Source organism: Centroberyx affinis, unplaced genomic scaffold, assembly GCF_046629955.1.
Source record: "Centroberyx affinis isolate AG114_WGS23_722 - 3 ecotype Tasmania unplaced genomic scaffold, CSIRO-AGI_Caff_v1 ptg003764l_1, whole genome shotgun sequence".
Classification (NCBI taxonomy): domain Eukaryota; kingdom Metazoa; phylum Chordata; class Actinopteri; order Beryciformes; family Berycidae; genus Centroberyx; species Centroberyx affinis.
The window spans coordinates 7,298-33,563 of NW_027281640.1; the positions used below are offsets into that span (position 1 = coordinate 7,298).

The window sequence follows — 26,266 nt, forward strand, 5'->3', positions numbered from 1 at the left end:
CAGCTCCTATTTCTGCCAAAAGAGAAATGATTCAAGTGTTCTCTGTTACAAACTCTTTGCTCAGTGGTAAACCTCTACCTGGAGAATAATGTGAGCTATAAGGTTACTTATTAAAGTTTTACAGCTAGCCTAGATCTATTGTCTTTCAAATAGCTGTAGTTTAAATCCACTGTGAAAGAATGAATTTCCAGCATGTAACGTATCACTTTCGTTTCCATCAGCAAATCCAGTTTGTGGAGGACAAGCAGGAGTTCAGCAGGTTCCCCACCAAGGCGGGACGTCGCTCCCTGTCCCGCTCCATTTCTCAGTCATCCACAGACAGCTACAGCTCCGGTAAGAAATGGAGACAAGCTGCCAGATACATGTGCCCACCAGTGTTAATTTTAGCAGCAGTGTAGCATTTTTTGATTAATTTATGTTTTTTGACTAGAATATTTATTACTATTTAGGTTACTAAAAGTAATAAATACGTATATAAGTTAGCTGAGGTCCAGAGGGTGGCAAAGACAGCTGGAGAATGTAGAGTTATGCTTCCTCTAAATTCACAAAACTCAACGGAATTGAATTCCATTGTTCCATTCCATTGTTTTGTTTTTTTTAGTTAATTTAAAATTTTGTCCCCTTGTAGTTCCATAACAAATTATTTTAATCTAGTCATGATTTGCCAATCTAGCATCTAGTCCTCATCCCATTTTAGTCCTGTAAAAATGGTTATTGAATATTTTTTATCCTAGTCATCAACAAAATGAACACTGATGTACACCTATTCAACCATGCATCTTTTGTTTACTCGTGGATCTCATTAATTTGGTAAGTTGGAACCCCTTGCCTCCCCTACAGCTGCTTCCTACACGGATAGCTCTGACGATGAGACCTCTCCACGGGACAAAACACAGATCAACTCCAAGGGCAGTAGTGACTTCTGTGTCAAGAACATCAAGCAGGCTGAATTTGGCAGACGTGAGATTGAGATAGCAGAACAAGGTAAGACACAAAGGGGACACGGTAAGCTCACCATTTTCACTGAGCATTGTCAAACGAATTAAGTGAACATGTTGCTTCATCGCATTTGGTCTCAACATTAAAAACAAGCATGCATTTAACATGTTTTCCCCCAGATGATGCAGCTGCCGCTTCAGTCAGCAACAAAACTTGAAATGGTTTATAGAAATTGATAAGAGAGGGGGAAAAAAAATAAAAAGAACAAGTTTTGTATATGGTTTTGGACCTCGTCTGCCTCACTCTCTTTCATACTCGTCCCTCTCATGTTCTCTTGCTTTCAGATATGTCAGCACTGATTTCACTGAGGAAGAGAGCGCAGGGTGAGAAACCACTGGCAGGGGCCAAAATTGTGGGCTGCACTCACATCACTGCCCAGACAGCCGTAAGATTTCTCTCTGTGACTTTGAACTTCAAAACCCAAGCCGAGGCTGCAGTGCGGGAGTGCCTCTTAATTAGGATAGGATTTTAGGGCACTTTTAATCACACTTTCTACACTGCTTAGACAGCAGGAGTTTCTTCTGACTCAACACCAACTCTTGTATTGGTTGAGTGTTAATTGAATAAAGAATGTTGGATTTGTCAGTATTTTCATAAAAATACATAATTGGCTGCGTGCCTGAACGTTATCTGTCCTCCTGACTGTTCCATAGTAAATTACCTGACATCATAGCAACAGTAAGGATATGTATTTAGCATGAAAGCTAAACATTTTCACATGTAGTTGTACTAGCTTTAAAATGTCACACATTTTGATGTAACTGTTCCTTTGAATAGATTTCCACTCCATTTGTTGGCTTTGCAACCAGTATCTTGAAAGCAGCATTATACTAGCAAGCTAGCGACCCAACTGTTACCTAAAAAAAGCCAGCTGTCCATCCCACTGTGTGGACATGGTCTGTTCTCAACTTCTGTGTTAAGTGATCAAATGTGCTTGGAAAGAATGGTATACAGTTCCCTTTGTGATCAATCAATACTTCTGTGTTTAACTTATTTGTCAGGCTTTCCTGCTCACCTCTTACCCAAAATGACCTCTGTGTCTCCAGGTGCTGATTGAGACTCTGGTGGCTCTCGGGGCTCAGTGCCGCTGGACTGCATGTAACATTTACTCTACACAGAACGAAGTGGCTGCTGCCCTGTCAGAGATTGGTAAGCAGCAGAGAATTTGTAGGCCATGGCTGACATTACCTGGGGTTCTTTGAACGCTGGTGGTAAACTAGACTGAACTTTGTGGGGCTGAATGCTGGTAATAAACACTGTCTTTGCCCTTTATTGACACTGAGTTATGGAAATTAGAAATAATTACGTTGCACTTTATTAGCCTCTATTATGTAATGGACCACATGATTAGTATAACAGTGTTTTCTTATGGGCAGAGGTGTGCTTTGCCTTATGACCATCTCATGTCCTTTAAAACCAAGGATACTGTTAAGAAATGTTTAATAAACTCTATCAGCCCTGCAGCGATGATGGGAGCACGTGAGATTTGGCATTTAGTGAAGCAACAGCACTATTCAAGCCCTTTATCTGTGGTTGCTAAGCGATGGTTAAGTATGCATTTCCACAGTAGGGCTTTCATGGCCTGACAACCTGAGAGGCTCACAGCAGATTTAGGAGTTGTTGATGGGACATGGTGCACTGCTTTTTTTTATTTATTCATTTATTTTTTTGTCCTGGGTTTGTCTTTGTGTCTACTGTGCCTGTAGTATCCTGCTGTGCATAGTCTACTACATGTAGAGCTGATTTAATGGGACAAAGACAAATGTAAATTGTCATGAAACTAGAAAGCACTCGGACAGCGCAAACATCTGCCAACGCTGAACATTCCTCCAACTTGCTGCTACACCCAAAGACATTATTCCTATAACTTACATTTTAAGCTCTGCTTTTGGTTCTCCTGGTTCTATTTTGGGAGCTGAGAGGGACTGACTGTCACCAATCTAGATTAAACTTTCCAAGGTCATAGATGAAACGTGATTTTTGGATTTAGGATGGGTGGAATTTTTCCTCAAGATGTTGCCACCTGTTATGTTTCAGGTGTGGCGGTTTTTGCCTGGAAGGGAGAGTCCGAGGATGACTTTTGGTGGTGCATTGATCGCTGCGTCAACACAGAGGGTTGGCAGCCTAACATGGTACGTAGAACATTTTCTTATTCTCTTTTTGACAGTGGGCAGTCCACTGTTCAAATATTTATATTAGTTTTTGTAACATTAGACAGCGACATATGACAGACATGGACTAGCAATACCAATAGAAAGAATGAAGCAATGCTAGTTGCATTTTTGCAAAGTATCCATTTCTGTCAGTACTATTCCTCCACTAACACTGTTGATAATGAAGCAAAAATCATTATTGTTTCCTCTTGCTGTCTGTTAGGTCCTTGATGACGGAGGAGACTTGACACACTGGGTGTATAAGAAATACCCCAATGTATTCAAAAAGATTAGGGGCATTGTAGAGGAGAGTGTCACTGGGGTTCACAGGTAATGTGCACTTCCAATTGATTATTCACTTAGACACACACACACACACACACACACACACACACACACACACACACACACACACAAACACAGAGCAAGACAAACCAACATGAGGTGGAAAGTTTCTCCCTTTCTCTTTCCTCTTCCTAGGTTGTATCAGCTGTCTAAAGCCGGAAAACTGTGTGTTCCAGCCATGAATGTGAACGACTCTGTGACAAAACAGAAGTTTGACAACCTTTACTGCTGCAGAGAGTCAATTCTGGATGGGTGAGTGACTTTGGGCTATAGGTGCTTGATTCTGAGACGGCTAAACAACAGAATCCAGCCTGTGTTACCAACATTGTAATGATGTACAGTTTAATCTGTAGCTTTTCTATTCAACAAAAGAGAATTTAGGAAATATATGAATAAAATACTGTAGGCCTGTTTATTGCGATAAAATTGCTTTTGTCATTTCCTTGACAATTATGAAATGCGTATGTCAGTGTTTGGCTTATCAATATGTGCTTTTCTGAAATGCACATCATAATAGCTTGCTCTTTTCAATGCAAATCTTACTTGATTATCCAGCTAGGTAAGATCTTTCCTATGTTAACGCTTAAAATTATGAAGAAACAAAACACAGTTGGAGAAGCACAGTTCAGCTCTCCGCACAGTTTTATATTGCTAAGGATGGTGTCAACAACCTGGAGCTCAATGCACTCAAAACTGTTGAGATGAGGGTTAACTTCTAAAGAAGCCTGCCCACTCCCTCCCACTGGAAAACAATGGCTCAATTGTGAACTCGGCTACGGTGCTCAAATTGCTCAGGTTGTCTTTTCCAGCGGCAATTGAGGAAGCTCAGCATCTCGCAGCCATTACTTGTCTAATTTTTCAGATTTAGAAATATAAGCATTGTCCATCATAGTTTGGTTCGGCTGTTTCAAGGACAAGCTTCAATGCTTTGGCTTCACTATTGAGCGGATCATCAGCTGCTGGCCTGTAAACTCATAACTATATTTATTACTACCGTATTTATTACCATGCTGTTAATTATCACCGAAGCAGTATTTGAACAATCTTGTACTACTTTACAGTGTCTGCACAACCCTTTATAAAGTCACACTTTGTACACCTGCCACTCAAAACACTCATAATTATTTATTACTGTTCATTCTGTATAATTATCTACTTGGTACACTGGATATATTCACCTCTAGACACTCACTACACCCTCTATAGCTGCAACCATATTGCATGCTGCTAATTCTGAGTGTACATGGATACTAATTGTTATATATGTAGTCCACTGTCTATAGTATGTCTGGCACAGCCTTTTTGCACTTAGTGTGAGGTCCTGTTGTCTTATACTATGTGTTTCAGTATGTATTGTCTGATTTGTCAGAAGGTCTATAGGCTGCTATAATGAAACAATAGAGAATAGAATGGCGAACTTGCAAAGGTCAAGCCAATGTTTTTCAAATGCAACAAGCAGAATGCAACTAGATCCCTTAAACCTTTTTGTGTGTTTCTGTGAGTTGGAGTACTGGTTATGCCTATAGCTTTATGCTCAGCAGACTGCAGTGGAGACGACAACTTAGGCTTAAAAATTAGAGCCCTGCTGGAACATTTTCTGTTTGGAGAGACATCTAGGAAAATTTAGACCTCTCTAATTAATTAAACCAAATTAAATTTGTAGTAAGACTTAGTAGGCGTTAAAATCAGTGGGCTACAAATCTCAGCTTATGGTTTATCAAGTGAATGGGGTGGAGAAAGCTACTGCAGACACGTTTAATTTCAGTGCACAAAACTTAATTCAAGTTTTGCACTTTTCTTTCATGGTTCATCCAATCACCTGCCAAGTATTTTTTGAAAGAGCCTGCCCTTTTCCAAACAGTTTCCAAGGACGACTTCCCAGATGGTTCTGTGCAACAAACCATCTGGCACGTCAGGTTATGATCCTCCCCCAAGCCCAAGGAAAGGGAAACAATAAAAAACCCTGCAATTTATTCCATAGACTTATCAAGAACTGTAAAAAGACATTTAGGCTACCTCAAGGCCTAAATACTCATAAGACCTACAGTACTGTGGTGTATTATTACAGTAAGAGCATCACTTTTTAGGCAAGGTCTATACATTTTTCTATTTGGGGGCAACTTTTGATACAAACGGTGCCAACTTACATTTTTGGAGGTGAACAGATACGGATTTGCCAGATACATTTTATGTCTCTAATCTCTCTAGCTTGAAGAGAACCACAGATGTCATGTTTGGAGGGAAACAGGTGGTTGTATGCGGGTACGGTGAGGTGAGTAAGATCCTTCTTTTAACAAATATTTTTCATTACCATATGGCTGTGAAATTAGTTGTGATGACACGTTGCAATGCTAACAAAAAATGTAATAAAACGGTGACAGTGACCTTTACAAACAGTAGCCCTGATGATCTACAGCCAAGTACATTGATTCCCTTTGGTAGATGGTAGACTAGTAAGTTACCCTGCAAAAGCAGCAAGGACGGCGAGAAAACCAAATGAAGAGCACATACCGACTTTCGACTTGAACACTGTATTTTACAGGTCATTGTATGGATCATATCTTTGACATGGTTTAACGAGTTTCTTATTGCTGAGTCTAGACAATGTTAATAATTCAAACCTATTGGGGCATTCAAATTTAGTGGCTTGTCATGTTAAATAAGAGCGTGTGCACATATTCTGTTTACTATGTGTAATTTTCTTTGCTTATCTCTGTCTGTCTTATATCATGCTGTCTTTGCAGGTTGGGAAAGGTTGCTGTGCTGCTCTGAAAGCTCTGGGAGCGATTGTCTACATTACAGAGATTGATCCCATCTGTGCCCTGCAGGCCTGGTGAGGTTCAGGAAACAAGAACTGGGAAGATGGAAGTGCTGAATGTGTTGAATGTCAGAGTTTTATGAATAGGAGAAATGGCAGCAGGAATAAGACCATAGTACAGATGCTTGAACTAGCCAAGAAGTTATAGGCTTTCCAAGGGTTACGCAATTATTCGGGAAATCATTCAGCTATGCAAAGCTATTGTCAGATGACTAACGTTAACATGAAGTATAGGTACTACCATCTTAGTCACTGTCCTCAATGAGCTTCCCGATCTCTGTCTGAACCTCTTCCATCTCTTGTGTCTGAGCAGCATGGACGGATTCAGGGTGGTCAAGCTCAATGAGGTCATTCGCCTGGTGGACGTCATCATCACATGCACTGGTAACTACGCTTCAAACCAGGGTTACGTAACTACTCAGTGGGATGCATTTCTGTGGGATTACATTAATCTATGGGCTTTCAATCTATGCCTGCCTGACATAATCAGTAAATGCTTTTAGGTTTGTGACCCTTTGCACTGTCCCTCTACACTAGCAGGTCGTATGTGGATCCGCAGGCTGTGTACTGATTGATCCTGGTTGTGTCTTTCTGCAGGGAACAAGAATGTGGTGACCAGGGACCAGCTGGACCGCATGAAGAACGGCTCTATTGTCTGCAACATGGGCCACTCCAATACTGAGATTGATGTGGTGAGCAACCTGGGGCTCTTGAGAGAAATTCTTACATTAAAATGTAGACAATTATGAGAAGATATTTGTGATCGTCATCTGAATTATTTTGTATGGTAGGATTACCAATTTAAAGTATTAAATCTCTACCACAGACAGTATGTTTGAGATGCCCCAATTCTAACTCTAAATCGAACCAGTGTCCTTGGTTCGAGGCAGGCTAGGGTCAATGCAGTGACATTGTATTGTACTATTGTAAAGTGTTGAGTGTTTTGCGGACTGATATTCTCCTCTCCTCCAGGCAAGCCTTCGGACCCCTGAGCTGACCTGGGAGAGAGTACGCTCTCAGGTGGATCACGTCATTTGGCCCGATGGCAAGAGGGTCATCCTGCTGGCTGAGGTGATTGGTTGCACCCATTTTTCTGTCAACCATATACTGTAGGATAAGTGCAGATTCTGTACAGTCACACGCTGCTTTTGTGGCAACGGCGTATGAAATTAAGTAGCAGTTTATTTGAATGTGATCTCAGGTCTCTGGCTTCCTAATTGGTCAGCTGCATTAATCTCCCTCTGTGGAGAACAAAGTGTTGTTGGGCTACTTGGCTTGATGTTAGCAACCAAACCATAAGCAAATATAGCTTGTAACATATTACATATATTTATATAACCACTGTTTATACAACAATGTGCTTTATCAGAGAATGCTACAGTATGTCTTGTCTTGGATCATAACACAAACATACATCACTGTATCGCAGCCGTCAATGCAAGCTAATTAGTGAAGAACCCATTCTCCCTGCATTGGTTGTCATCTAAATTAATTTGCATGCAAGAAGAGGATTATGGGAGTTGCGTCAAAAATGATCAAGATGTGAAGATTTATAGTTTGATTTAGATTTTCACAATAATACAAATTTTACTTCCTTTTATCAATTAGATAGTGCTTAGTAAAAACAGATGCTTTGTAAAGGACTTAGATAGCACCCAGTTATAGACCAGTGAAGTTATCTTGAGTGACTGGCCGCACTGAATTTGGCTCTTGAAGACCACAGCGCCATAGCAACATGTTGACATGCCACGGGTCTTTATTTTGTTACACTCACTCCAACAAAACAGCGCAGTCATGCATGTACTTGACTTATGGCAAAAGTTTAAAACGATGTTAAAAATAAAATGTTGTTTTGCTTCATTAGGGTCGTCTGCTGAACCTCAGCTGCTCCACTGTACCCACCTTCGTCTTGTCCATCACAGCCACCACTCAGGTAACATGTTGACTCTGCCAACTCCGCAGCCTGTGGTAAAAAGTTCAGTAGCTAACTGCATGCCCTGCTATCTGCAGTAGACTGCAGCTCTAACCAGGGTGGCAGTTCAGTGTCTGCTTACTCATTTCTTGTAATATTTTTTGCCAGTGTTGTCTCTAACAGTAAAACACCAGAGAGAGACAAAAGTTATTTGAGCTCTAGTTTGTCTCACTAAGATAAGCGTGAAACTGAGTCCTGCTTGCAGAGGAGGAAACAACATAATGGTATACTCGCATGTTGCTTCCGTTTTTAAATTAGCAATAATTCTTCAGTAATCAGTCTCAATTATTTTTATTGCAGTTGAATACTTTGATAATCCATAATGCTTGATCTGCATCCATTCAAAACAGTATTGTTGACATGTGTTTCTTGTAGGCCCTTGCCCTTATTGAGTTGTACAATGCTCCTGAGGGACGATACAAACAGGATGTTTACTTGCTTCCCAAGAAGATGGGTAAGGATGTATGGATACTTACCTTGACTTGTAGTATTTGAAGTGTTATCTTCGAAGCCCACAAGCTCATGGTTGGGCTGTATGGCACAAGAGTATGCAGATGAGCTTCTTCCTCAATCTCCCTAGCATGTACATTTTACTAACAGTACCACAAGTTTTGGATTTGGCTAAGCTGGAAATTGGAAATCTCCCTCGCTGACCCTACTCATGCCCTCTGGTGCTATATACGTGATAATGCAAGTCAGGCTCCGGCTGTTCTGTGTGATTCTACTAAATAAACAATAGTTGGTTTCCTGTTAGGCCTTTTGTGAATGAAAAAGAGTTTATTTATATCTCTTATGTAATTGTGTCTGTGCATTTCAGATGAATATGTTGCCAGCTTGCATCTGGCTACTTTTGATGCCCACCTGACGGAGCTCTCTGATGAACAGGCCAAGTATTTGGGCCTGAACAAGAATGGTCCTTTTAAACCCAACTACTACAGGTACTAATCCACAGGTCATCCACCACATTTAAAGGATTTATTCATACCGTCCACAGGGACATGACCAAGAAGCAGTTATGAAAATAGTTCCATAAAGAGTTCTGAATCCAGTCATAATTTAAGGTATAGCAAAAGCAGTGTCTCCTCCAAATGCATATGCATGACTGCCAAAGATTGCTCAATACTAAACAGTACTTTGCCAGATACTTGGTAGTTGTCTATTTCTTGATGATTTTAGGTGGCTGCTGGCACACCGTACACACAATAAAGATACCATGAATTTACTCTTTAAGATTTGCTATAAGGCTTTTCCCAACTTAACCTGTTTTTTGGTATTCACAGGTATTAGTCTGCATGGGAACCACATTACCTATCCAGAGGACAAAAGGAAGTTATATATTTTGTATTTTATAGACTCTTCACAAGATGCAAAGTTTCTATTTAGCTATATTTCCTTAGCCACAGCAGGTTTTGCCTTGATTCACTTGCTGTTTCATGCACATCTCCACATGGCACTCAACTGGCTATGAATAGTCAGTGTAAATACAGCACTTATATCTGCTGTCTGGTTAAGGTTTTATTTTCTTGTGCATCTCTTTCTATACCTGCTCCCTCCTAGTTTAGAGATATGATAGATATTGGAGTATGTATCAATATATTGTGCCAAATGATTGTGCAAGGAAAGGGTTAGTTGTGAAATCAGTTAAACAAATACTCTTTCTGCTTTGATGTTGCTGCACTCATTGAATACATTCCATCCACATTAATATTATCCTGCTGCAGACCTGGGCAAAAAGGAAGCTGAACACTTTTTGAATACGGAAAACATAGGAGGAGAGCTTGGTTTTCTTTTGTTTAAGAGATGTGTCCATTTATGAGGTTGTTTGAGTGTCTGGTAAGAATATTAATTGCACCTCAGGGCATTCGAATATCTGAAGCTGTATGTAAATATATTTTTGCCCAAATTCTGCACTGCTAGACCTTAATATCCATGTCTGATCTCACTTTCTGTCACCCTTTTGCATTTACAATTCACAGTTGGAACTGTAAATAATATTATGATAACTTGGTACTCGACTATCTAGTTAAGGTTTACCTGTCCAGAGTGATTCGACTGTGGCAGCTATATTCTGTGTAAAGCATACACAAAACGTAGACTACATGTTCAGCAATGTTCACAAATCAAATTTTGGAATGGCAAGATATTTACTACTAGATACATACATAGTGATGTTTATATACCCAGTAATCACAGATGACCCAATATATCATACTGGTATTTATAGAAGCTCAACATTGAGTTTATCTTATTACGTTTGTCACATTTGGCCTCAGATCTTATGTTAACTAAAGGGTTTCCATTTTCCTATTAATGATTTTAACATCCTGAAAATGGACTCAAATCCCCAAATGTTCCTAACTATCCACTAGACATGGATAAGCTTTGCTACCAAACATTTAACTTCTGTGTTATCGTGTGCTTTTGCATCATTACTTGTTTTCATCTCACTGTAAAGGCTACCCCTCCCAGCACTTTTTGAAAGACTTGTAGATTGCACACATTTTAATGCCTCATTTATTTCCCTAGTCACTTGTAATACTTTTAAAATTAGTGCTCAAATTGGATGGCTTTAATGTCTTTTTGCAGACTAAATAGTGAGCAAGTAGTTGTTCTCTGTATCTGAATTTAAAGCTCATTGACGCATCATGACGTGCTGTATTGGTGGGCCAACCTTGCTCCATACAGTCATTAGTCCCTGCCGAGGGTCCTGCACTTTGCTTTTAGAGATGTTCACTCAATATCCAATTGCAGCAGCTTTCACGAAACTTTAACTTCATATAGATAATTCCTGTATTCCCTTTGTGCAGTAATTTCAGTTTTGCCTGAAAGTGTTGATCTCTGAATGTCACTTACTTGTGTTATTGAATAGTGGCTCACAGTTTGCTACTATGAAGTGAAGCACTTTCATCTTTGCACTAACAGTTCGTGAGCATTACAGCCAAGGACATTTGAGTGAGGACATTGTTGGCAGCAAGATAAGTGCTGTAACCATGGTTACTTGTCAGTTGACAGTGCCTTGAGATTCACTTAGTACTCCACATTCACATGTACAACGTCTATTTCTCAAAGTATGGGAATGCCCAACATGGTTGTTATTCTGCAATATACAGTAATTGCTATGCAGCAACATCATCAATTTCTCCTCTGTCAAAGGCATTTTAGTTGGTAGTGAGATGTTAAATCGATGTTTTACAAACTCATATATGCATTACTGTAAGATGGCAAACAAGAAACAGTTTTTGACATTAGTAAGACATTTTACATTTTGTTGAACTAAAGTACTTGGGTTTTTTTTACATTGATTTTAATGTAGACTTTTCATCCATGTCTTATTTCTGATGACAGTCATGCAGTGACATGATTCAGTGGTCTTTTCACAATACCACTGGAAAAATGCCTTTGATAATCAATTCCTTTTTGCTTTAAATAATAATGATGATAATTTTTAGCCTGGTTTCAACTCTAGTACATTGACAGCTGAATGTGTTATTACTGGAGCAAACAGTTTGACTCTTGTCAAATTAAAATAAATAAGCATACCACTGTGACTGACTGTTGTACACTGTTTCTGGTTAAAATTTGATGTGATGACTTTCATTTGACAGTTATTTAAAATATTACGTATAATATATATTTTCAACACAATTTATGTCAATGGTTTAGTTTGGTTGAAGAACACAACACAGCAGCCATTCACTTTCATGGGAAACTGTTATGAGCTTTTATTCCTGTTTATATGCTTTCTATCAGTTTGTGCACTCAGATCCCTTTAATAAACTTATGTTTAACTTTGAAAATGGCTCATCACATCATTTAACAAGAATTTGCCTTAGTTACCCTTTTTCCTTTGACACTTTTTCCAATTTCCCCAGTAATTAAAAAAACATTTTCAATAGAACATCCAATTTTTATGCTATGAACTTAAGTGTATCTACAACTTAAACATTGTATTTAAATGTTTTCGTAAAAGATGAACAGGTTGCAAATTTGATTTATATAACTTCTCACAGCTTGAGACATTGCAAGGATACTTAAGTTGATTCTAATTCAAAGTGTGGTTTGTGCAAACCCTTTTTGAGTGCATAGAAATTTGGCTCCAGACAAGATAATATAAAGAGGCCAGTGCAAGAAGACTTTTACTGAGTAAGTGCAACTTTCTCATTTTACCTGCTTAACTAGCTATAGGTAACAACAGAGGTACCAATTTGTGTTGTCACTGGGATGTAAACTCAATAGAAAATGAATGGGGCACTGAATTTGTGTTGCCATAAAATGTAAGTCTGAATTCTTCCACCCAAATTGAGTGCAAATCCTACTTCTGACCTGTTGGCATTACTGGAGTATAAACCTCACCTGGGTGTAAGAGCTCAACTTCACAAGTCAGTGCCCCTTTCATTGTTTGTGGAGCAGACCCAGATTTTACATCTCTTTAAAGCTACAATGTTGGACATTTAGGGTTCAAGCTGTTCAAGGGAACAGTGGACAATCCATAAACCTAAGTATTTCTGTACAAATAAAGTGATTTCCCTATCCATGTTTAAAAATATAAATGAATGTCACTGAATACTTCTATCTGCAGCCATGCGTTCACCCTATGTGACCTAGTTTGACACATTAGATGTCTATATTTTCACTTTAGATTCTAGTGATTCAAGGCCTAGAGATTCTAACAATATTTTGGGGGATTCCTATAAATTAGAATGCAGGATATTATCCAAGAAATACATCTGGTAGAAGTAAAAAAAAATATATATATATATATATGTGTGTGTATATATATATATAATTTTCTCTGGGAGTTTGAAATGTGGCTTATTTTGTGAATGCAGGAAGATAATGTAACTGAGCAATTGCAGAGATTTCTGATTAGAGGAATTCAAGGTGCTACAACTGTCCCTGGTCTCCCTTACTTGAGAGTGATATGTACACATGTAAATTTGTTCATGTAAACAATCCTTTCTGAATTACTTGGGCCTGTTAAGATGATTGACAGAGACTTGCATGGGGGAAACGCAAAAAAAATGAGTGCCCCGATATAAAGCCAGTTAATAGAGTTATGTGTGCGTGTTTGTGTGCGGTAAACATTATGTACATGCCACAAGTAGACTATGAACTTGATGCTTAATGTATATTTTGCTGAAGAATAGATAAATACTGTAGTGGGGCCTAGCAGGTATTATCTGTGGGCTGCTGGAGTCTTGAACGTCTCACGACACACCCCGCTGTGCAGCCAGTCGACAGCTGGACCTTCTCTCGCAGGCTTACCTAGTAGAAAACACTCGTCTCGCGAGAGGACATTTTGCCGAAAGAAAGATGGACGTCGGTGGGAACGGTGGTGGATTACCAGTCAATAATAAACAGAGAGCTATGCTGCCCAACAAAAGCAGGGGCGAATTTGTTCGCAATCAAAGAAAAGATTCAGAGGTAAGCAGAGGTTTGTGGTTATATTTCCGCATGATTTTTCCCATCGAACAAAAATGGAAAGGCCTTCTCTTGTTGCTTAGCTACAACATATAGGCTTTAACAGTCAGAGTAGGGTAAACTGTTATATCGATAGCATTAATTCGCCAACATAAACTACAGATAACAGCTTAAGTTATTGCAGTTACTGAATGAAAGTCATTTCTAGTTACTAGATAATGTTAGGTAACAGCTGAGCCGAATGTAGCTAATGTTAGCAAGCCATAGGCTAGCATGAACTGCCAGGCGAAATCACCCTGACGTCATATGCCGAGTTTCTCTGACGACCTGTTGAAAACTCAACCTTTTAGGTGTAGGTTAACTCTTTATTATTAATATTAGTTAATAATAGTTAATAGAATCTCACAGTGTGAATATGTGCCACGGCACCCTCATCTATATCTATCCACAAATGAAGCTAAAATGAATGACTCTTTTCCAGCATGATTGGAAGATTTCTGATGGATTCCACTGATTCCACTACAAAAATCACTACCGATATCCATCTTTCTTTCTGGTTTTCAGTGCGCAGGGAGTTATGGCCTGTTGCCATGGTTTCATTGGACACTGACTGTGGATAATGTCTGTCTGAACCTTTACATAAAAAATCTGTTATTGTAAAAAGTGCCACATCTTCCAAACCAAGATATTCTGTGATAACTTTCCCCAGAAAATCACTCTTCTTTAACAGTCCCCCGTTTCCATGTTTTTATATTTATCCTCTGTGGGGCTATACATCAGTGTGACATCACAGATTTGGGAAAACTGTTCTTTTAACAGTAGAGTTTCCATGATTATAACTGCCAAAGTGTCTAACAGCAGTTGGCTAGTTAAGGTTAGCTGGCTATTATTCGATATTCAGTAGAGGTTGTTTTATTGTTTGGTAGCTATCTAATCAATGCAGCTTATAAGATGGACATTTGGTCTTCTGTACTTTAAAGTAATAACTTCTTCACAGAGGGGATTATGGTATAAAATGTGTATGTTCCACACAGGGGATGTCTGAATCTCCAGACCTTGAGTTTGAGTATGCTGACACAGACAAGTGGGCTGCAGAGCTGTCAGGTGTGTGGTCTTGTCACTTTTTGTCAGTTCGGATGTTGATATTTACTGTCTCCTCTTCGTCTCCCTATCTATTCATTCTTTCAGAACTTGCAACCTATAGTGTGTTCCCATGATTTATATATTCCCCATATATCTTCCAGAGCTATACAGTTATACTGAAGGACCAGAGTTTGTTCTCAACAGAAAGTGCTTCGACGAGGAATTCAGACCTCATGGTATGTAGTTAAAAATACACATACTAAGTCAAACCTTTACAAACTGATTGTAAACAAGAGTCAATTGCATCTAAATAGACCTAGTTTATCATCTCCATGTCTACTGTCTCCTAGTGTCTGATAAGAAGTGGACAGAGCTTGATGCAGCTCAGCACAGAGCGCACGCCATGCGCCTGCTAGACGGTCTAGAGGTGATTGCCCGGGAGAAGAGGCTGAAGGTTGCCAGAGCCATCCTCTACATGGCTCAGGGTAGGTCGCCATTATTTGCTGTTTTAACATGATTTGATGTTCAAGAGAATTAAATCTTGCGAGGAGGCACATTGATTAAGGAGGTTAATGTGTTTTTTTTCTCCATACATTTCACAGTTGTATGTTCTGTTTCTCTCTAGGAACATTTGCAGAGTGCAGCTCTGAGGCTGAGGTGCAGCACTGGATGAGATACAACATCTTCCTGCTGCTGGATGTGGGGACCTTCTCTGCTCTGGTGGAACTGCTCAACATGGAGATTGAGTATGTGCTCCAGTGATCGAGTTTTCACTGAACTGGGAGAGAACTGTCAAATTTTCAAAGTTCCAAAGACATGACACAAAATTGTCTGTGGAAGATTGCCTGTATCGTTCATTTATTTTCTCTCTTTCAGTAACAGTGCTGCCTGTAGTAGCGCCGTCAGAAAGCCAGCCATTTCCCTCGCGGATAGCACAGATCTCAGGGTGCTGCTGAACATAATGTACCTGATGGTGGAAACGATTCAGCAGGAAGACCCAGCAGACAGGCCTGAATGGAGGGCAATCAGGGAGACCTTCAAAACAGAGCTGGGTAAATATAATTGCCGTGTTGAGAATGCGCCGATCATGCTATATAGATGTACATAGCTTACCATTTAAGCTAATTCCACCCCGCCTCTGTCATCCAGGGTCTCCGCTGTACAACAACGAGCCAATTTCTGTCATGCTCTTTGGCATGGTTACCAAGTTCTGCAGTGGTCATGCCCCCCACTTCCCTATGAAGAAGGTCTTGTTGCTGCTGTGGAAAAGCATACTGGTGAGAAACGGAAATGTTTTTACCACAAAATTTCACTGCCGTCCATATACTGTTTATGCTTTTTCTGGTTTGCTCGTGTTGAATTCTTCTATATTGTCTTACAAATGAGGTCACATCTGGAGTAAAGAGAGAACGCGACTTACTAAAACCCTTTCACTTCTGTCTCAGTTCACGCTTGGAGGGTTTGAGCAGCTTCAAAGCATAAAGGTGCGAAAGCGTCAGGAACTGGGGCTGCCCCCCCTCCCAGAGGACAGCATTCGAGTCATTAGGAGCATGAGGGCCGCGTCGCCCCCTGCCTCTGCATCGGACCTCATAGAGCAGCAGCAGAAACGGGCACGTCGTGAACACAAAGTAAGTGCTCCCTGGTTTTAAATTAAACCAAGGCACTTTGGGGTGAAGGCAGCTACCAGTGAAACATGTATCGTTGCCATGCCTTAAGTGCTGAACAACATCTTTTTGTCGTTTCTTATTCAGGCCCTGATTAAACAGGACAACCTGGACGCGTTCAACGAAAAGGACCCTTACAAGGCTGATGACCCTCGTGAGGATGAGGACGACAACGATGACAACGACAACTCGATAGAGGCAGAGTCTTTCCCGCTAGAGAGGGATGAGGTCATGCCTCCGCCTATTCCACACCCTCCATCAGAGAGGGTGTCCTTCCCCAAGGGGCTGCCGTGGGCTCCTAAAGTCAGGTATAGTGGCTTTGGTGACATACAGGATGAGTCAAACTGATTGGATGTGTGATGAGTTAATGCAGCACATAAAGGGAAAAACCAATCAGTCACAATTCACAACAGAATGCACTAGTTATTTATAAGGATTTGGACAGTATTTGTGCACATAGACAGTTGTCCCCAAAAACTAGAACATAGGAAAAAAAGATTAAGCCGTGATACCATCATGTGAAGAGATACTTCTTGGGGTTGCCAGTAAGTAGAAGGCTGATATGTGGATTCATAGGATGTTCGTTTAAGCTTTTACAATCCAATGAACTTTTATTTCAAAGTAGTGCTAACAGTTATGAACAAGAACATGTGCATATATGATTTAATGCTGATAAAAATGTAGGGGAAATATATTTTCTTGATTCCTTCCTCGTGTTGATTCCTTCCTCCATCTAGAATAAACTGTCAAAGATCACGTGAGATATTTTATCGTCCATTTCGTTTTTGATGATATTGTCTTTGCTCCAACAGGGAAAAGGACATTGAAAATTTCCTGGAATCAAGTAGAAGTAAATTCATTGGATACACGCTTGGAAAGTAAGTTTTCTTTTCATTGGCTGTAAGCGAAGAGGAACTTAAGTGATATTATTTTGACAGTGTATGAACACACCTGTGACTGTTTTATTTGGCTGAAATAATGTTTTAAAGCATGGTTATTTTTTGCAGTGATACAGATACAGTTGTTGGATTGCCCAGACCAATTCATGAGAGCATCAAGACCTTGAAGCAGGTATTGCATTACTGTGCATGGTGTTTCCCAAAATATATTGTATTTCCTAGATAATATGTTATGAGTTATAAGCTCCATGTGCTACATGATTTTCACATATTAAGTTTTCATCTTCTTTCAGCACAAATACGTTTCCATAGCAGAGATTCAGATTTCAAAGGAGGAGGAGTTTCAGAAAACTCCACTATCTGGGGTAAGTGGCAACAAATTTCTTTTTAATTCACACAGATAACTCCATAGCTCTGGACAGAATCATTTCAGTTTGTGTCTCCTACTGTCACTAGCATCTTTTTCCATATGTTCCTAAATCAGCCATACACTGCAGTGACGTTGCATAACAGGGAGTGAGGTTAACTCTTTACTCTTATCTGTGGTTATAGATGATAGCCTGTATAGGTTTAATATTCCAAACTAACCTGTCCTAGTGCGTATGAGAAAATTGTAATTTTGTGTCTTGTATTCTTTGGTTTCCCCTTTTTTTGTTGAATAGGGTGAGGAGGAGGTGGAGATGTGTGCCACTGAGCTGCTGTATCAGGGTATTCTTCCCAGTTTGCCTCAATACATGGTTAGTGTCTTCCCTGTTCCCAGTACATTTATTATGATGTAATTCAATATGATATGATTCAATATGTCACATTATTGATATAAGACTGAAAATTGCAGTGAATTGATTCTACATAATTATAACTATACAGTGTATCTTTTTGTATTACGATATATGATTGTCCATTATTGATATGGATTTGAGGACAAATTGACCCCAAAACATATTTTGATATTTCCATTAATCTTTAGTAGCCAAATAAAAATGGAGAAATTGCATAGAAAAGTAAACAAAGCAGACTTCTGTGTGCTGTTGTGCACTAAGATAACTTGTAATAGCAGTCAGTAGTGAATAGAGTCACTGTTGATTACAATACAAACCACCAACATTAATCTGACTGCTAATCTAGCACTTTAGAAGCAGGGGTGAGCTTCCATGTCAGACCGCTTTTAACTGATTTTATGGTCTGCCTCCCTGAATGTCAGATTGCCTTGCTGAAGATCCTGCTTGCAGCAGCACCGACCTCCAAGGCCAAGACGGACTCCATCAACATCCTGGCAGACGTGCTGCCGGAGGAGATGCCGTAAGTGACGCGCCTCTCACAGTGTTTAACAGCTTGGCTAATACCCAGGGATATATTCCAGTTGACCTACTGTAACTGAATTGTAGGAATTCTTCTGACAACCCAGAACAGGTCCGTTCCTCCTCCAATGTAAGATTATGTTCCAAACTGGAGAACATTACTTTAATTGTCCCCCACCAAAGGGGGGACTATGGATCGGTCTCCGTCCGTTAGTTAGTTAGTTAGTTTGTTAGTTTGTTGGTTAGTCACACTGTAACGTTGACTTTGTGCCGCTAGGGGGCGGCATTGACAATGAATGGGGACTCAGTGGTAAAGCAGGTCATACAGTTAAAGTTATCATAAAATGTGGGTGACAATGAATGGGGACTCAGTGGTAAAGCAATACAGTTAAAGTTATCACAGGTAACATAATAGTCTACAAACACTACACACTTGGAGACATCAGACTGGGTTGATGTGTTGAAGTGAGAGTCAATGGAGAATTTTTGGGCAAACCTCTAACCACAAGACACTAGTTATTGTACAGTTGTTGGACTGTTGTACTTTTATTGCACTCATCACTGCACTGCCACTGCCGTCAGTGTTGACTACATGTTACCACTTACCTACTGTGCAATACCATATATCACTTATCATTTAGCATTTATAATATTCATAACACTCACGCTCCTGGTGTTGTATGTTACATTGTGTATTGTATTATAAATTGTATTATACCATGGTCTGGGTGAATACTCGATTTGATTGGCTGCAGGGTGTCCATTAATTCCTGATAATGGACACCTACTAAGTAGTTCCAGTAAAACTGTCTGTTCACCGTTCTAAATTAATGCGCTGGCTACGTAGTATCAGCCTGTATCTAAAATGAGTAACCATAGCAACAGGGACGCAGTCAAAGCCTCCGTTTACTCCGTTCATTTGTTCGTGAAAATCTTGATATTGATTTGGGGACAATGACATGGCTGGATAGCTAGCTAGTCTTGTTGTTAAACATATTGTCAAATTATATTTACTGTTTGTCAACCGTACGCAATGTTATTGACTTTGAATGTTGCTAGCATAACGTTAGCTTTCTGGCTCATAGCTGAGCCAAAGGGTTCTATGAGCTGAGCGGACTAGAAATATCTCCCGTTGCCAAGTCGTATCTAAGGTTCGTCCTATTTACTGGAGTAGTGAACGACGTTTCCATTGCATAAGAACCTTATGGGATGGTAATGATTGTTCCAGGTATTAGTCTAACCCTCAGGTGTTACCAGGGAAACTGAGTTATGGCTTGTGAAAAACTTTAGATTTTGATTACAAAACGCATGAAAATATAAATTAATGGTCTTAATTTTTTTTTCTTTGGCAAGTGACCATGGTATAAGCAGGATAATGGACACCTCGTCGGGCATTATCCCTTACTTGTAGTGTATATTGTGTAATGTACGGATTGTATTTATTGTGTATTGTAGTTCTTATATTTTGTACTGTATTGAGTAAAAACAGGACAATTACAGTTACTACATTTCAAGATATAACTTGTAAGCCTAATTCTGAGGAGAGTAGGCAACAGAAATATATGGTCAATCTGTCCTTTCATTGTCCCATACGAAAATGCTTATACAATTTCACTCATATTTCAAGTACACTCAGCAATCACTGACTGACCCAAGGGTGGAACTACATCACTGGTGGGGGACAACATGTGTACTATTTGCTTGTTTATTTTGTGTTATAGTTATAGTTGTGTGTACAAAATGTTCAGGTTGAAATTTTGATGTGGTTTGTCAGCAGACTCCATTTTAGCTGAAAGTGTCTCTCCCACTTCACTTTCTTAACTTCCTCTTAGTGAAACAAGAGCAGGGTAGTAAGTGGCTTTATAAGGACATTTTCACAATGTCTGCATGTAATAACATCAAGGAACATCTACTGTTGCAGAGCCGGGGATGTGTAGGTTAGAAGGGTTTAAATGTTTTTTTTAGTTTGATGTAAACATAGAAGACTTAAAGTGGCAGGCGGACTCACCTGAGTAAACCATGGTGAGGTGAAGGGCTTTGCAGATCCAGCTCCAGCTGAGGATCCTGATGAACCTGAGGAGGTGATTGATCACATACTCTATGTCTGACTCTGCAGGACCACAGTGCTGCAGAGCATGAAACTCGGTGTTGACGTCAATCGCCACAAAGAGATCATTGTGAAGGCCATCTCTGCCATCCTGCTGCTGCTTCTCAAACACTTCAAACTTAACCACATCTACCAGGTATGGACATGTGTGTGTGTCACATTTAACTGTATAAGATGTTTCCTTAAATCTGTGAAACAATTAAAGCCACACTTTATGGTTTATTGATCATGTACATTTAGAAAACAAACTCTTGATGAGTTTTATTCATGGATGGAAAATATACATTTTGAAGCTTTCTTAGCCTATTGTAACTTCTAGTGGAGGTCTACTTTATTCTATTTACAAACATAACAAAATGTAAGCATTACTTCTGCTATTTCAAAACACAGTAACACATGTTTAGCTGTTGCAAGTTGTGTGTCAAGAGCTGTCAGTTTCATCAGGGAAGTGCTACCATTTTGTTAATGTTTGGCTTAAGGATCTGGATTTTAAACCATAAAAATAATGTAGCGCTGAATTTAATTGTACCCAGTCAGTTGTCCTTTTGGCTTTAATGTGATGGTCACAGACTTAGAGGCCTATAGTGTCATTACTTTATATGTCAACTTGTATTGTTTTGATAATATTATTTGTGCAAACTCTTGGGCCTTTTCTGATTTGCTAAAATGGCCTTAATAGAGCCAGAAGTACAAGTCTTCCCTATGGTCTAACTGATTGTTAATGCTTTATTTGATTCTTATTTATTTCACTTAAACTTAAGAAAATTGCTATACCTTTTTCTTATTCTTATCATTATCTGTCCTTGTGTGTTTGTCTCATAGTTTGAGTACATGGCTCAACACCTGGTGTTTGCCAACTGTATCCCCCTCATTCTGAAGTTCTTCAACCAGAACATCATGTCTTACATCACGGCTAAGAATAGGTACTTTTCAACACCCTCTCTGATTAACAAAACTCATGATGATTTACCTTTGATGTCAATGGACAGTATCCTAATGGGCCTTATTTCACTGCTCTCAATTTTCTGTCCCCCTGTAGCATTTCAGTACTTGACTTCCCTTATTGTGTGGTGCATGAGCTCCCAGAGTTAACTGCAGAGAGTTTGGTAAGTTGCTCCTTTGATAGTGTATTTTCATAGCTATAGCATCCAGAATTTCCCCAAGGGGATTCATAAAGTGATATCTTATCTTATCTTATCTTATCTTATCTTATCTTATCTTATCTTATCTTATCTTATCTTATCTTATCTTATCTTATCTTATCTTATCTTATCTTATCTTATCTTATCTTATCTAGCTAAAGCAGGGGTTCCCAAACTTTTTCAGCCTGCGACCCAAAAGAGAAATTTGGTGTTTCCTGGGGACCCAAACTCACAAAAATACATGAGTTGCCATGACATCTCAATTAGTAAACTATCAATAAATCCAAAGAACACAAAGAACCATGAATTGAAATATATGGAAATGTATTTAATTAATTACAAATTCACGCTCACAGCAACATGTACTTTTTTATTTATTTATTTATTTTTTTACATTTTTCACCCTCTACTTCCCCTCATTGCGCACGCATACACACACACATACACACAGTAACTGTAACTGTAACAGTAATTTTGTTCATTTTAAAACTCTCCTTACTCGGCACTTCTCCACACAAAACACATTGTTGGCACTCCTCGTCATTTCGCAACGCTTTGGTGAAACCAACCAAAATATATTCTTTGTATTTACGCTTCGACATAGTGGCACCTGACGGCGATAAGTGAAACCGTATTCTGACTGACAGTGACAGAAATAAAAGCGCATCACTCACCCCAGCCAGGGTGCGAGGATGTATTCGGCACTCGGCCTGCGAGAGGGGTGGGAATTAGGCTCGCGCAAAAACATAGCAGAGCTGAACAGACTGCAGCACAGTAGAAAACGACAGGGCACAAGTCTCCCATTGAGATTAGGCCAAATAAATTCACATGTCATAGACTTGTTATTAGAGGTCTGCAACCTGACCCGAACCCGACAGGACCCGAGACTGTATGTCGGGTATTGGACGGGTCGGGCTTGGTTTTTAAATAACTAATTCGGGCTTGGGTCGGGTCGGGTCGGGCTGGCTTGTTTTGTTTTTTTCATGCGTGGAAAAAAGCACAATGTTTTGTGCTCCTCGCTTTCTCCTGAAGCTCTGTGTCATACACAGGCTGGGCGGGCACACACACACACCCCCTCCCTCTGCTGAGCGCTGCGAAGTGCCACTCTCTTTCTCCTCTCTGCTCTGTCACTCTGGTGCTGAAAGACACACAGCATTTCCAGGCCCGTGCAGACCTCTATTTGTTATATGTTTTACTCTGCCAGTTGGCGATCCACCACCAACGGGTCCCCATAGTTTGGGAAACGCTGAGCTAAAGTATTGCTTTGACCACTGAAGTCAAAGGTAGAGATGATATCTAGTGTTTTTTGTGGATATTTTGGCTGCTTTCTACAGGAAGCAGGAGACAACAACCAGTTTTGTTGGAGGAATCTGTTTTCCTGTATCAACCTGCTGAGGATCCTGAACAAACTGACCAAGTGGAAACACTCGAGAACCATGGTGAGCCAACCTCTTATAAAATAACATTTAATTATGTATATACAAATGGAATCCATAAGGTATTAGTAGTATGTATTGGCTCTCAGCACCTATCTTTTCTCTTCCCAGATGCTGGTGGTGTTCAAGTCAGCTCCCATCCTGAAGAGGGCGCTGAAGGTCAAGCAGGCCATGATGCAGCTCTATGTCCTCAAACTGCTCAAAGTGCAAACCAAATACCTGGGACGTCAATGGAGGAAGAGCAACATGAAGACCATGTCTGCCATCTACCAAAAGGTCCGCCATCGCCTCAATGATGACTGGGCCTATGGTAACGGTGAGTAGAAAAAAGATTCATACATCACACCTCAGAGTCTAAGGCTTCTAACCTCTGGTCGCTCCTATATATAGACTGATTGGTGAGAAGTGCTTCACCCTGGAGAAATAAGCAGTATAAAACTCAAAGCTGGGAATGGGTCCCCAGACCCAGGTCTATTCACAATCAGTTAAAAAACAGCCAAAATGTTCCAGGTTGATACTGAATACAATTTGGTCAAATGTCAAATGTTGGAATGTCATAATGCCTATGCATTTTGTCAGAAAAATGAAGTGAAACTAGTGCTGAATAGGGTGTATATGATTTTTCTTTTCGTATTGTGCGTTATATTATGTATATACAGTATATACCCCAGGCTTTTAGATTTGCAGTGCATTTACAGGTATTTGCGTGAGAGAAGAAGTGTTACTGTGAGATTAGTGCACCACTGAAAAGCCTAATTGGTTCTAATCAGTCAGACTTGTCAGGGATCTTTTGAGACCCATTCACACGCAGGACAAGCCAGACCTTAAAAGTGCACCAAATATGAATTGTTCTTTGTTTTTGTGACAACAGATCTGGATGCACGTCCGTGGGACTTCCAGGCAGAGGAGTGCGCTCTGCGGGCCAACATTGAGCGTTTCAACAGTCGCCGCTACGACAAGAACCAGAGCAATCCTGACTTCTTGCCTGTGGACAACTGCCTGCAAAGTGTTCTGGGACAACGGGTGGACCTGCCAGAGGACTTCCAAATGAACTATGACCTTTGGCTGGAGCGCGAGGTCTTCTCCAAACCTATTTCCTGGGAGGAACTGCTACAGTGAGAAGCAACAACTGCCAACATCCTCATTCTTCTATTAGGAATAATCCCTGTCCAACCACACAGTCAAGAATTCAAACAAGCCACAAACGGTGCGCTCGTAGCAAGTTGGTCAAAAACTGGTCAAAGCATTATGTTACATGTTCTGTACGACATGAAGTGGATGGATTTCATCTCAAAAGTCACCCAGGTGTTGACTAAATATGCTTTCCTATCACCACAGCTGGGTCAGTGTGGTTTTGCAGTTTAATTGGGGCACAAACCAAATGCTTTATATGATCAATCATTGCCTTTAAGAAATTTAGCATTATTGTAAATTCAGTCCACTTGTTAGCAAAAATTGATCATCTTTTTGTATTTAGGTTACCTGAGACTTTTCCAGCACTAATGCCACCCACAGTTTAGTAATGAGATATTATATAACTGAAAATGACTTAAGTGCTTAACCCTGCTTCATTTGTGGACATACCCATACCTTACATGTATTTGCTCTGTGTGCCTCTCACCTGCAAGGTCAGCAACTTTGTCCTTCAAGCACTACATTACAATATATTCACTCTTGATTTTAAGGGAATTCTTTGGAATTAAGTGCATTGTATGTATTAACTGTCAAGTCTCCGACAAGGGTGTGAGCGCTGTGTATGGTTACGTTTTGCTACTTAAACCCTTTCATGCATGATATCCGCCACAGTGGGCAGCTGATTGGACACTATTTGAACTCACCGAAACACATGAATACCCACACATCCATATCCAACTTTGCTTGGCCTATCTAGTGATTTGTTCCATAGTTTGCTTTCCTTGCCGAGTTTAAGACGGTGGAAGGAGTGCAACATTCCTCGGGTACATCTCATGTATAACTGAGAGACGAAAGGTAATGGGGGGGGGGGGGCTTTTTAATCATAATCTCTGTGTTTTGTACAATGAAAACAGTTGACACAATATTGTATTCATTTTTAGTAATAGTTATTGTATGAAAGGGTTAAACTCCTGTTAACTTCTCCTTTGACGTTCCACTGCTTTCCCTCATGATTTGCATATTATTTGCATTATTCTGAGTGACTTATGGGTGCTTGCTTGGGAGATTTTCTGCATCATCGCTCCTGTATCATGGGACCATGGAATCAGACATTAAGACATTTATTGTATACTGTGCTGAATGGACGTGAAAATGCAGCCTAATATTTCTACATGTAGAGGAACTTGCTTATCGGAAAACTGATCTTAATTTGCTCTTTTGTGTGTGTGTGTGTGTGTGTGTGTGTGTGTGTGTGTGTGTGTGTGTGTAAAAGTTGATTGTGAAAAAAGAGAAGCAGTGAAGCTCGGTGTTTAATTGTTAGACACTGAGCTTCAAAGTTAGAGGTCCGTGGTTCCTAAGCTTCTCTAGCAAGACAGGATTTTTGTACTCAAGGGGATAACTTTGGCCAAGTGAAAACAAAAATAAAAATATTCAGTTATAGATGCATTTTCTTGTGTTTTTACAATTTTTCAGCCTAGGTTGTTTTGTTTTATTATAAAGGTTAAGAAAATGCCTTGAAGTGGCAAAATGAAATGAAAAGACCACATAAATCGCGAAAACTTATTTATCATGGATTTTGTCACTGTTTTACATTGTTTGACTTAAATACTGTAATAAAAAAATACTATTATTATTGCTGGTTTCTTTCTTTGTCTTACTATGAAAGAGAGTCTGGAGTTGAGATAAGCTTGTGAGCAATCTTTTGATTTAGTTTTTGGCTCCATTTTTTTTAACGAATTTCTTGACTACACGTTGTGACAGTTGTCCAGACATCCATCCCTCAGGTGTAGAGACA

At 39.8% G+C, this 26,266-nt stretch overlaps 2 protein-coding genes across 4 annotated transcripts; both read left to right on the top strand.

Annotated features, from left to right (window-relative positions):
- Positions 1-221: 221 nt before the first annotated feature.
- LOC139662338 (S-adenosylhomocysteine hydrolase-like protein 1) lies at positions 222-12,078 on the top strand. Of its 2 annotated transcripts, none has more exons than XM_071540997.1 (15): positions 222-333; positions 841-984; positions 1,284-1,384; positions 2,046-2,148; positions 3,037-3,131; positions 3,376-3,482; positions 3,633-3,749; positions 5,706-5,769; positions 6,242-6,330; positions 6,629-6,699; positions 6,913-7,007; positions 7,288-7,386; positions 8,180-8,248; positions 8,663-8,741; positions 9,105-9,232. In XM_071540997.1, exons 3-15 carry the CDS (start codon positions 1,286-1,288, stop codon positions 9,230-9,232), a joined length of 1,215 nt encoding a protein of 404 aa, XP_071397098.1. In that variant the 5' UTR covers positions 222-333; positions 841-984; positions 1,284-1,285. The 2 variants fall into 2 exon arrangements, with proteins under 2 accessions (XP_071397098.1, XP_071397097.1); XM_071540996.1 differs by lacking the exon at positions 222-333 and adding an exon at positions 9,568-12,078 and having other exon boundaries at positions 851-984; positions 9,105-9,225.
- A 1,522-nt stretch (positions 12,079-13,600) lies between these two features.
- Positions 13,601-26,066, top strand: strip1 (striatin interacting protein 1). Of its 2 annotated transcripts, none has more exons than XM_071540998.1 (20): positions 13,601-13,711; positions 14,743-14,812; positions 14,953-15,027; positions 15,142-15,276; positions 15,417-15,537; positions 15,668-15,843; positions 15,941-16,068; positions 16,237-16,419; positions 16,543-16,763; positions 17,268-17,333; positions 17,463-17,526; positions 17,648-17,719; positions 18,017-18,091; positions 18,556-18,653; positions 20,769-20,895; positions 21,582-21,682; positions 21,799-21,865; positions 23,236-23,340; positions 23,449-23,653; positions 24,209-26,066. In XM_071540998.1, the coding sequence occupies exons 1-20, from the start codon at positions 13,601-13,603 to the stop codon at positions 24,454-24,456; spliced, it is 2,448 nt and encodes an 815-aa protein (XP_071397099.1). In that variant the 3' UTR covers positions 24,457-26,066. The 2 variants fall into 2 exon arrangements, with proteins under 2 accessions (XP_071397099.1, XP_071397100.1); XM_071540999.1 differs by having other exon boundaries at positions 13,602-13,711; positions 16,237-16,425.
- The last annotated feature ends 200 nt before the right edge of the window (positions 26,067-26,266 follow it).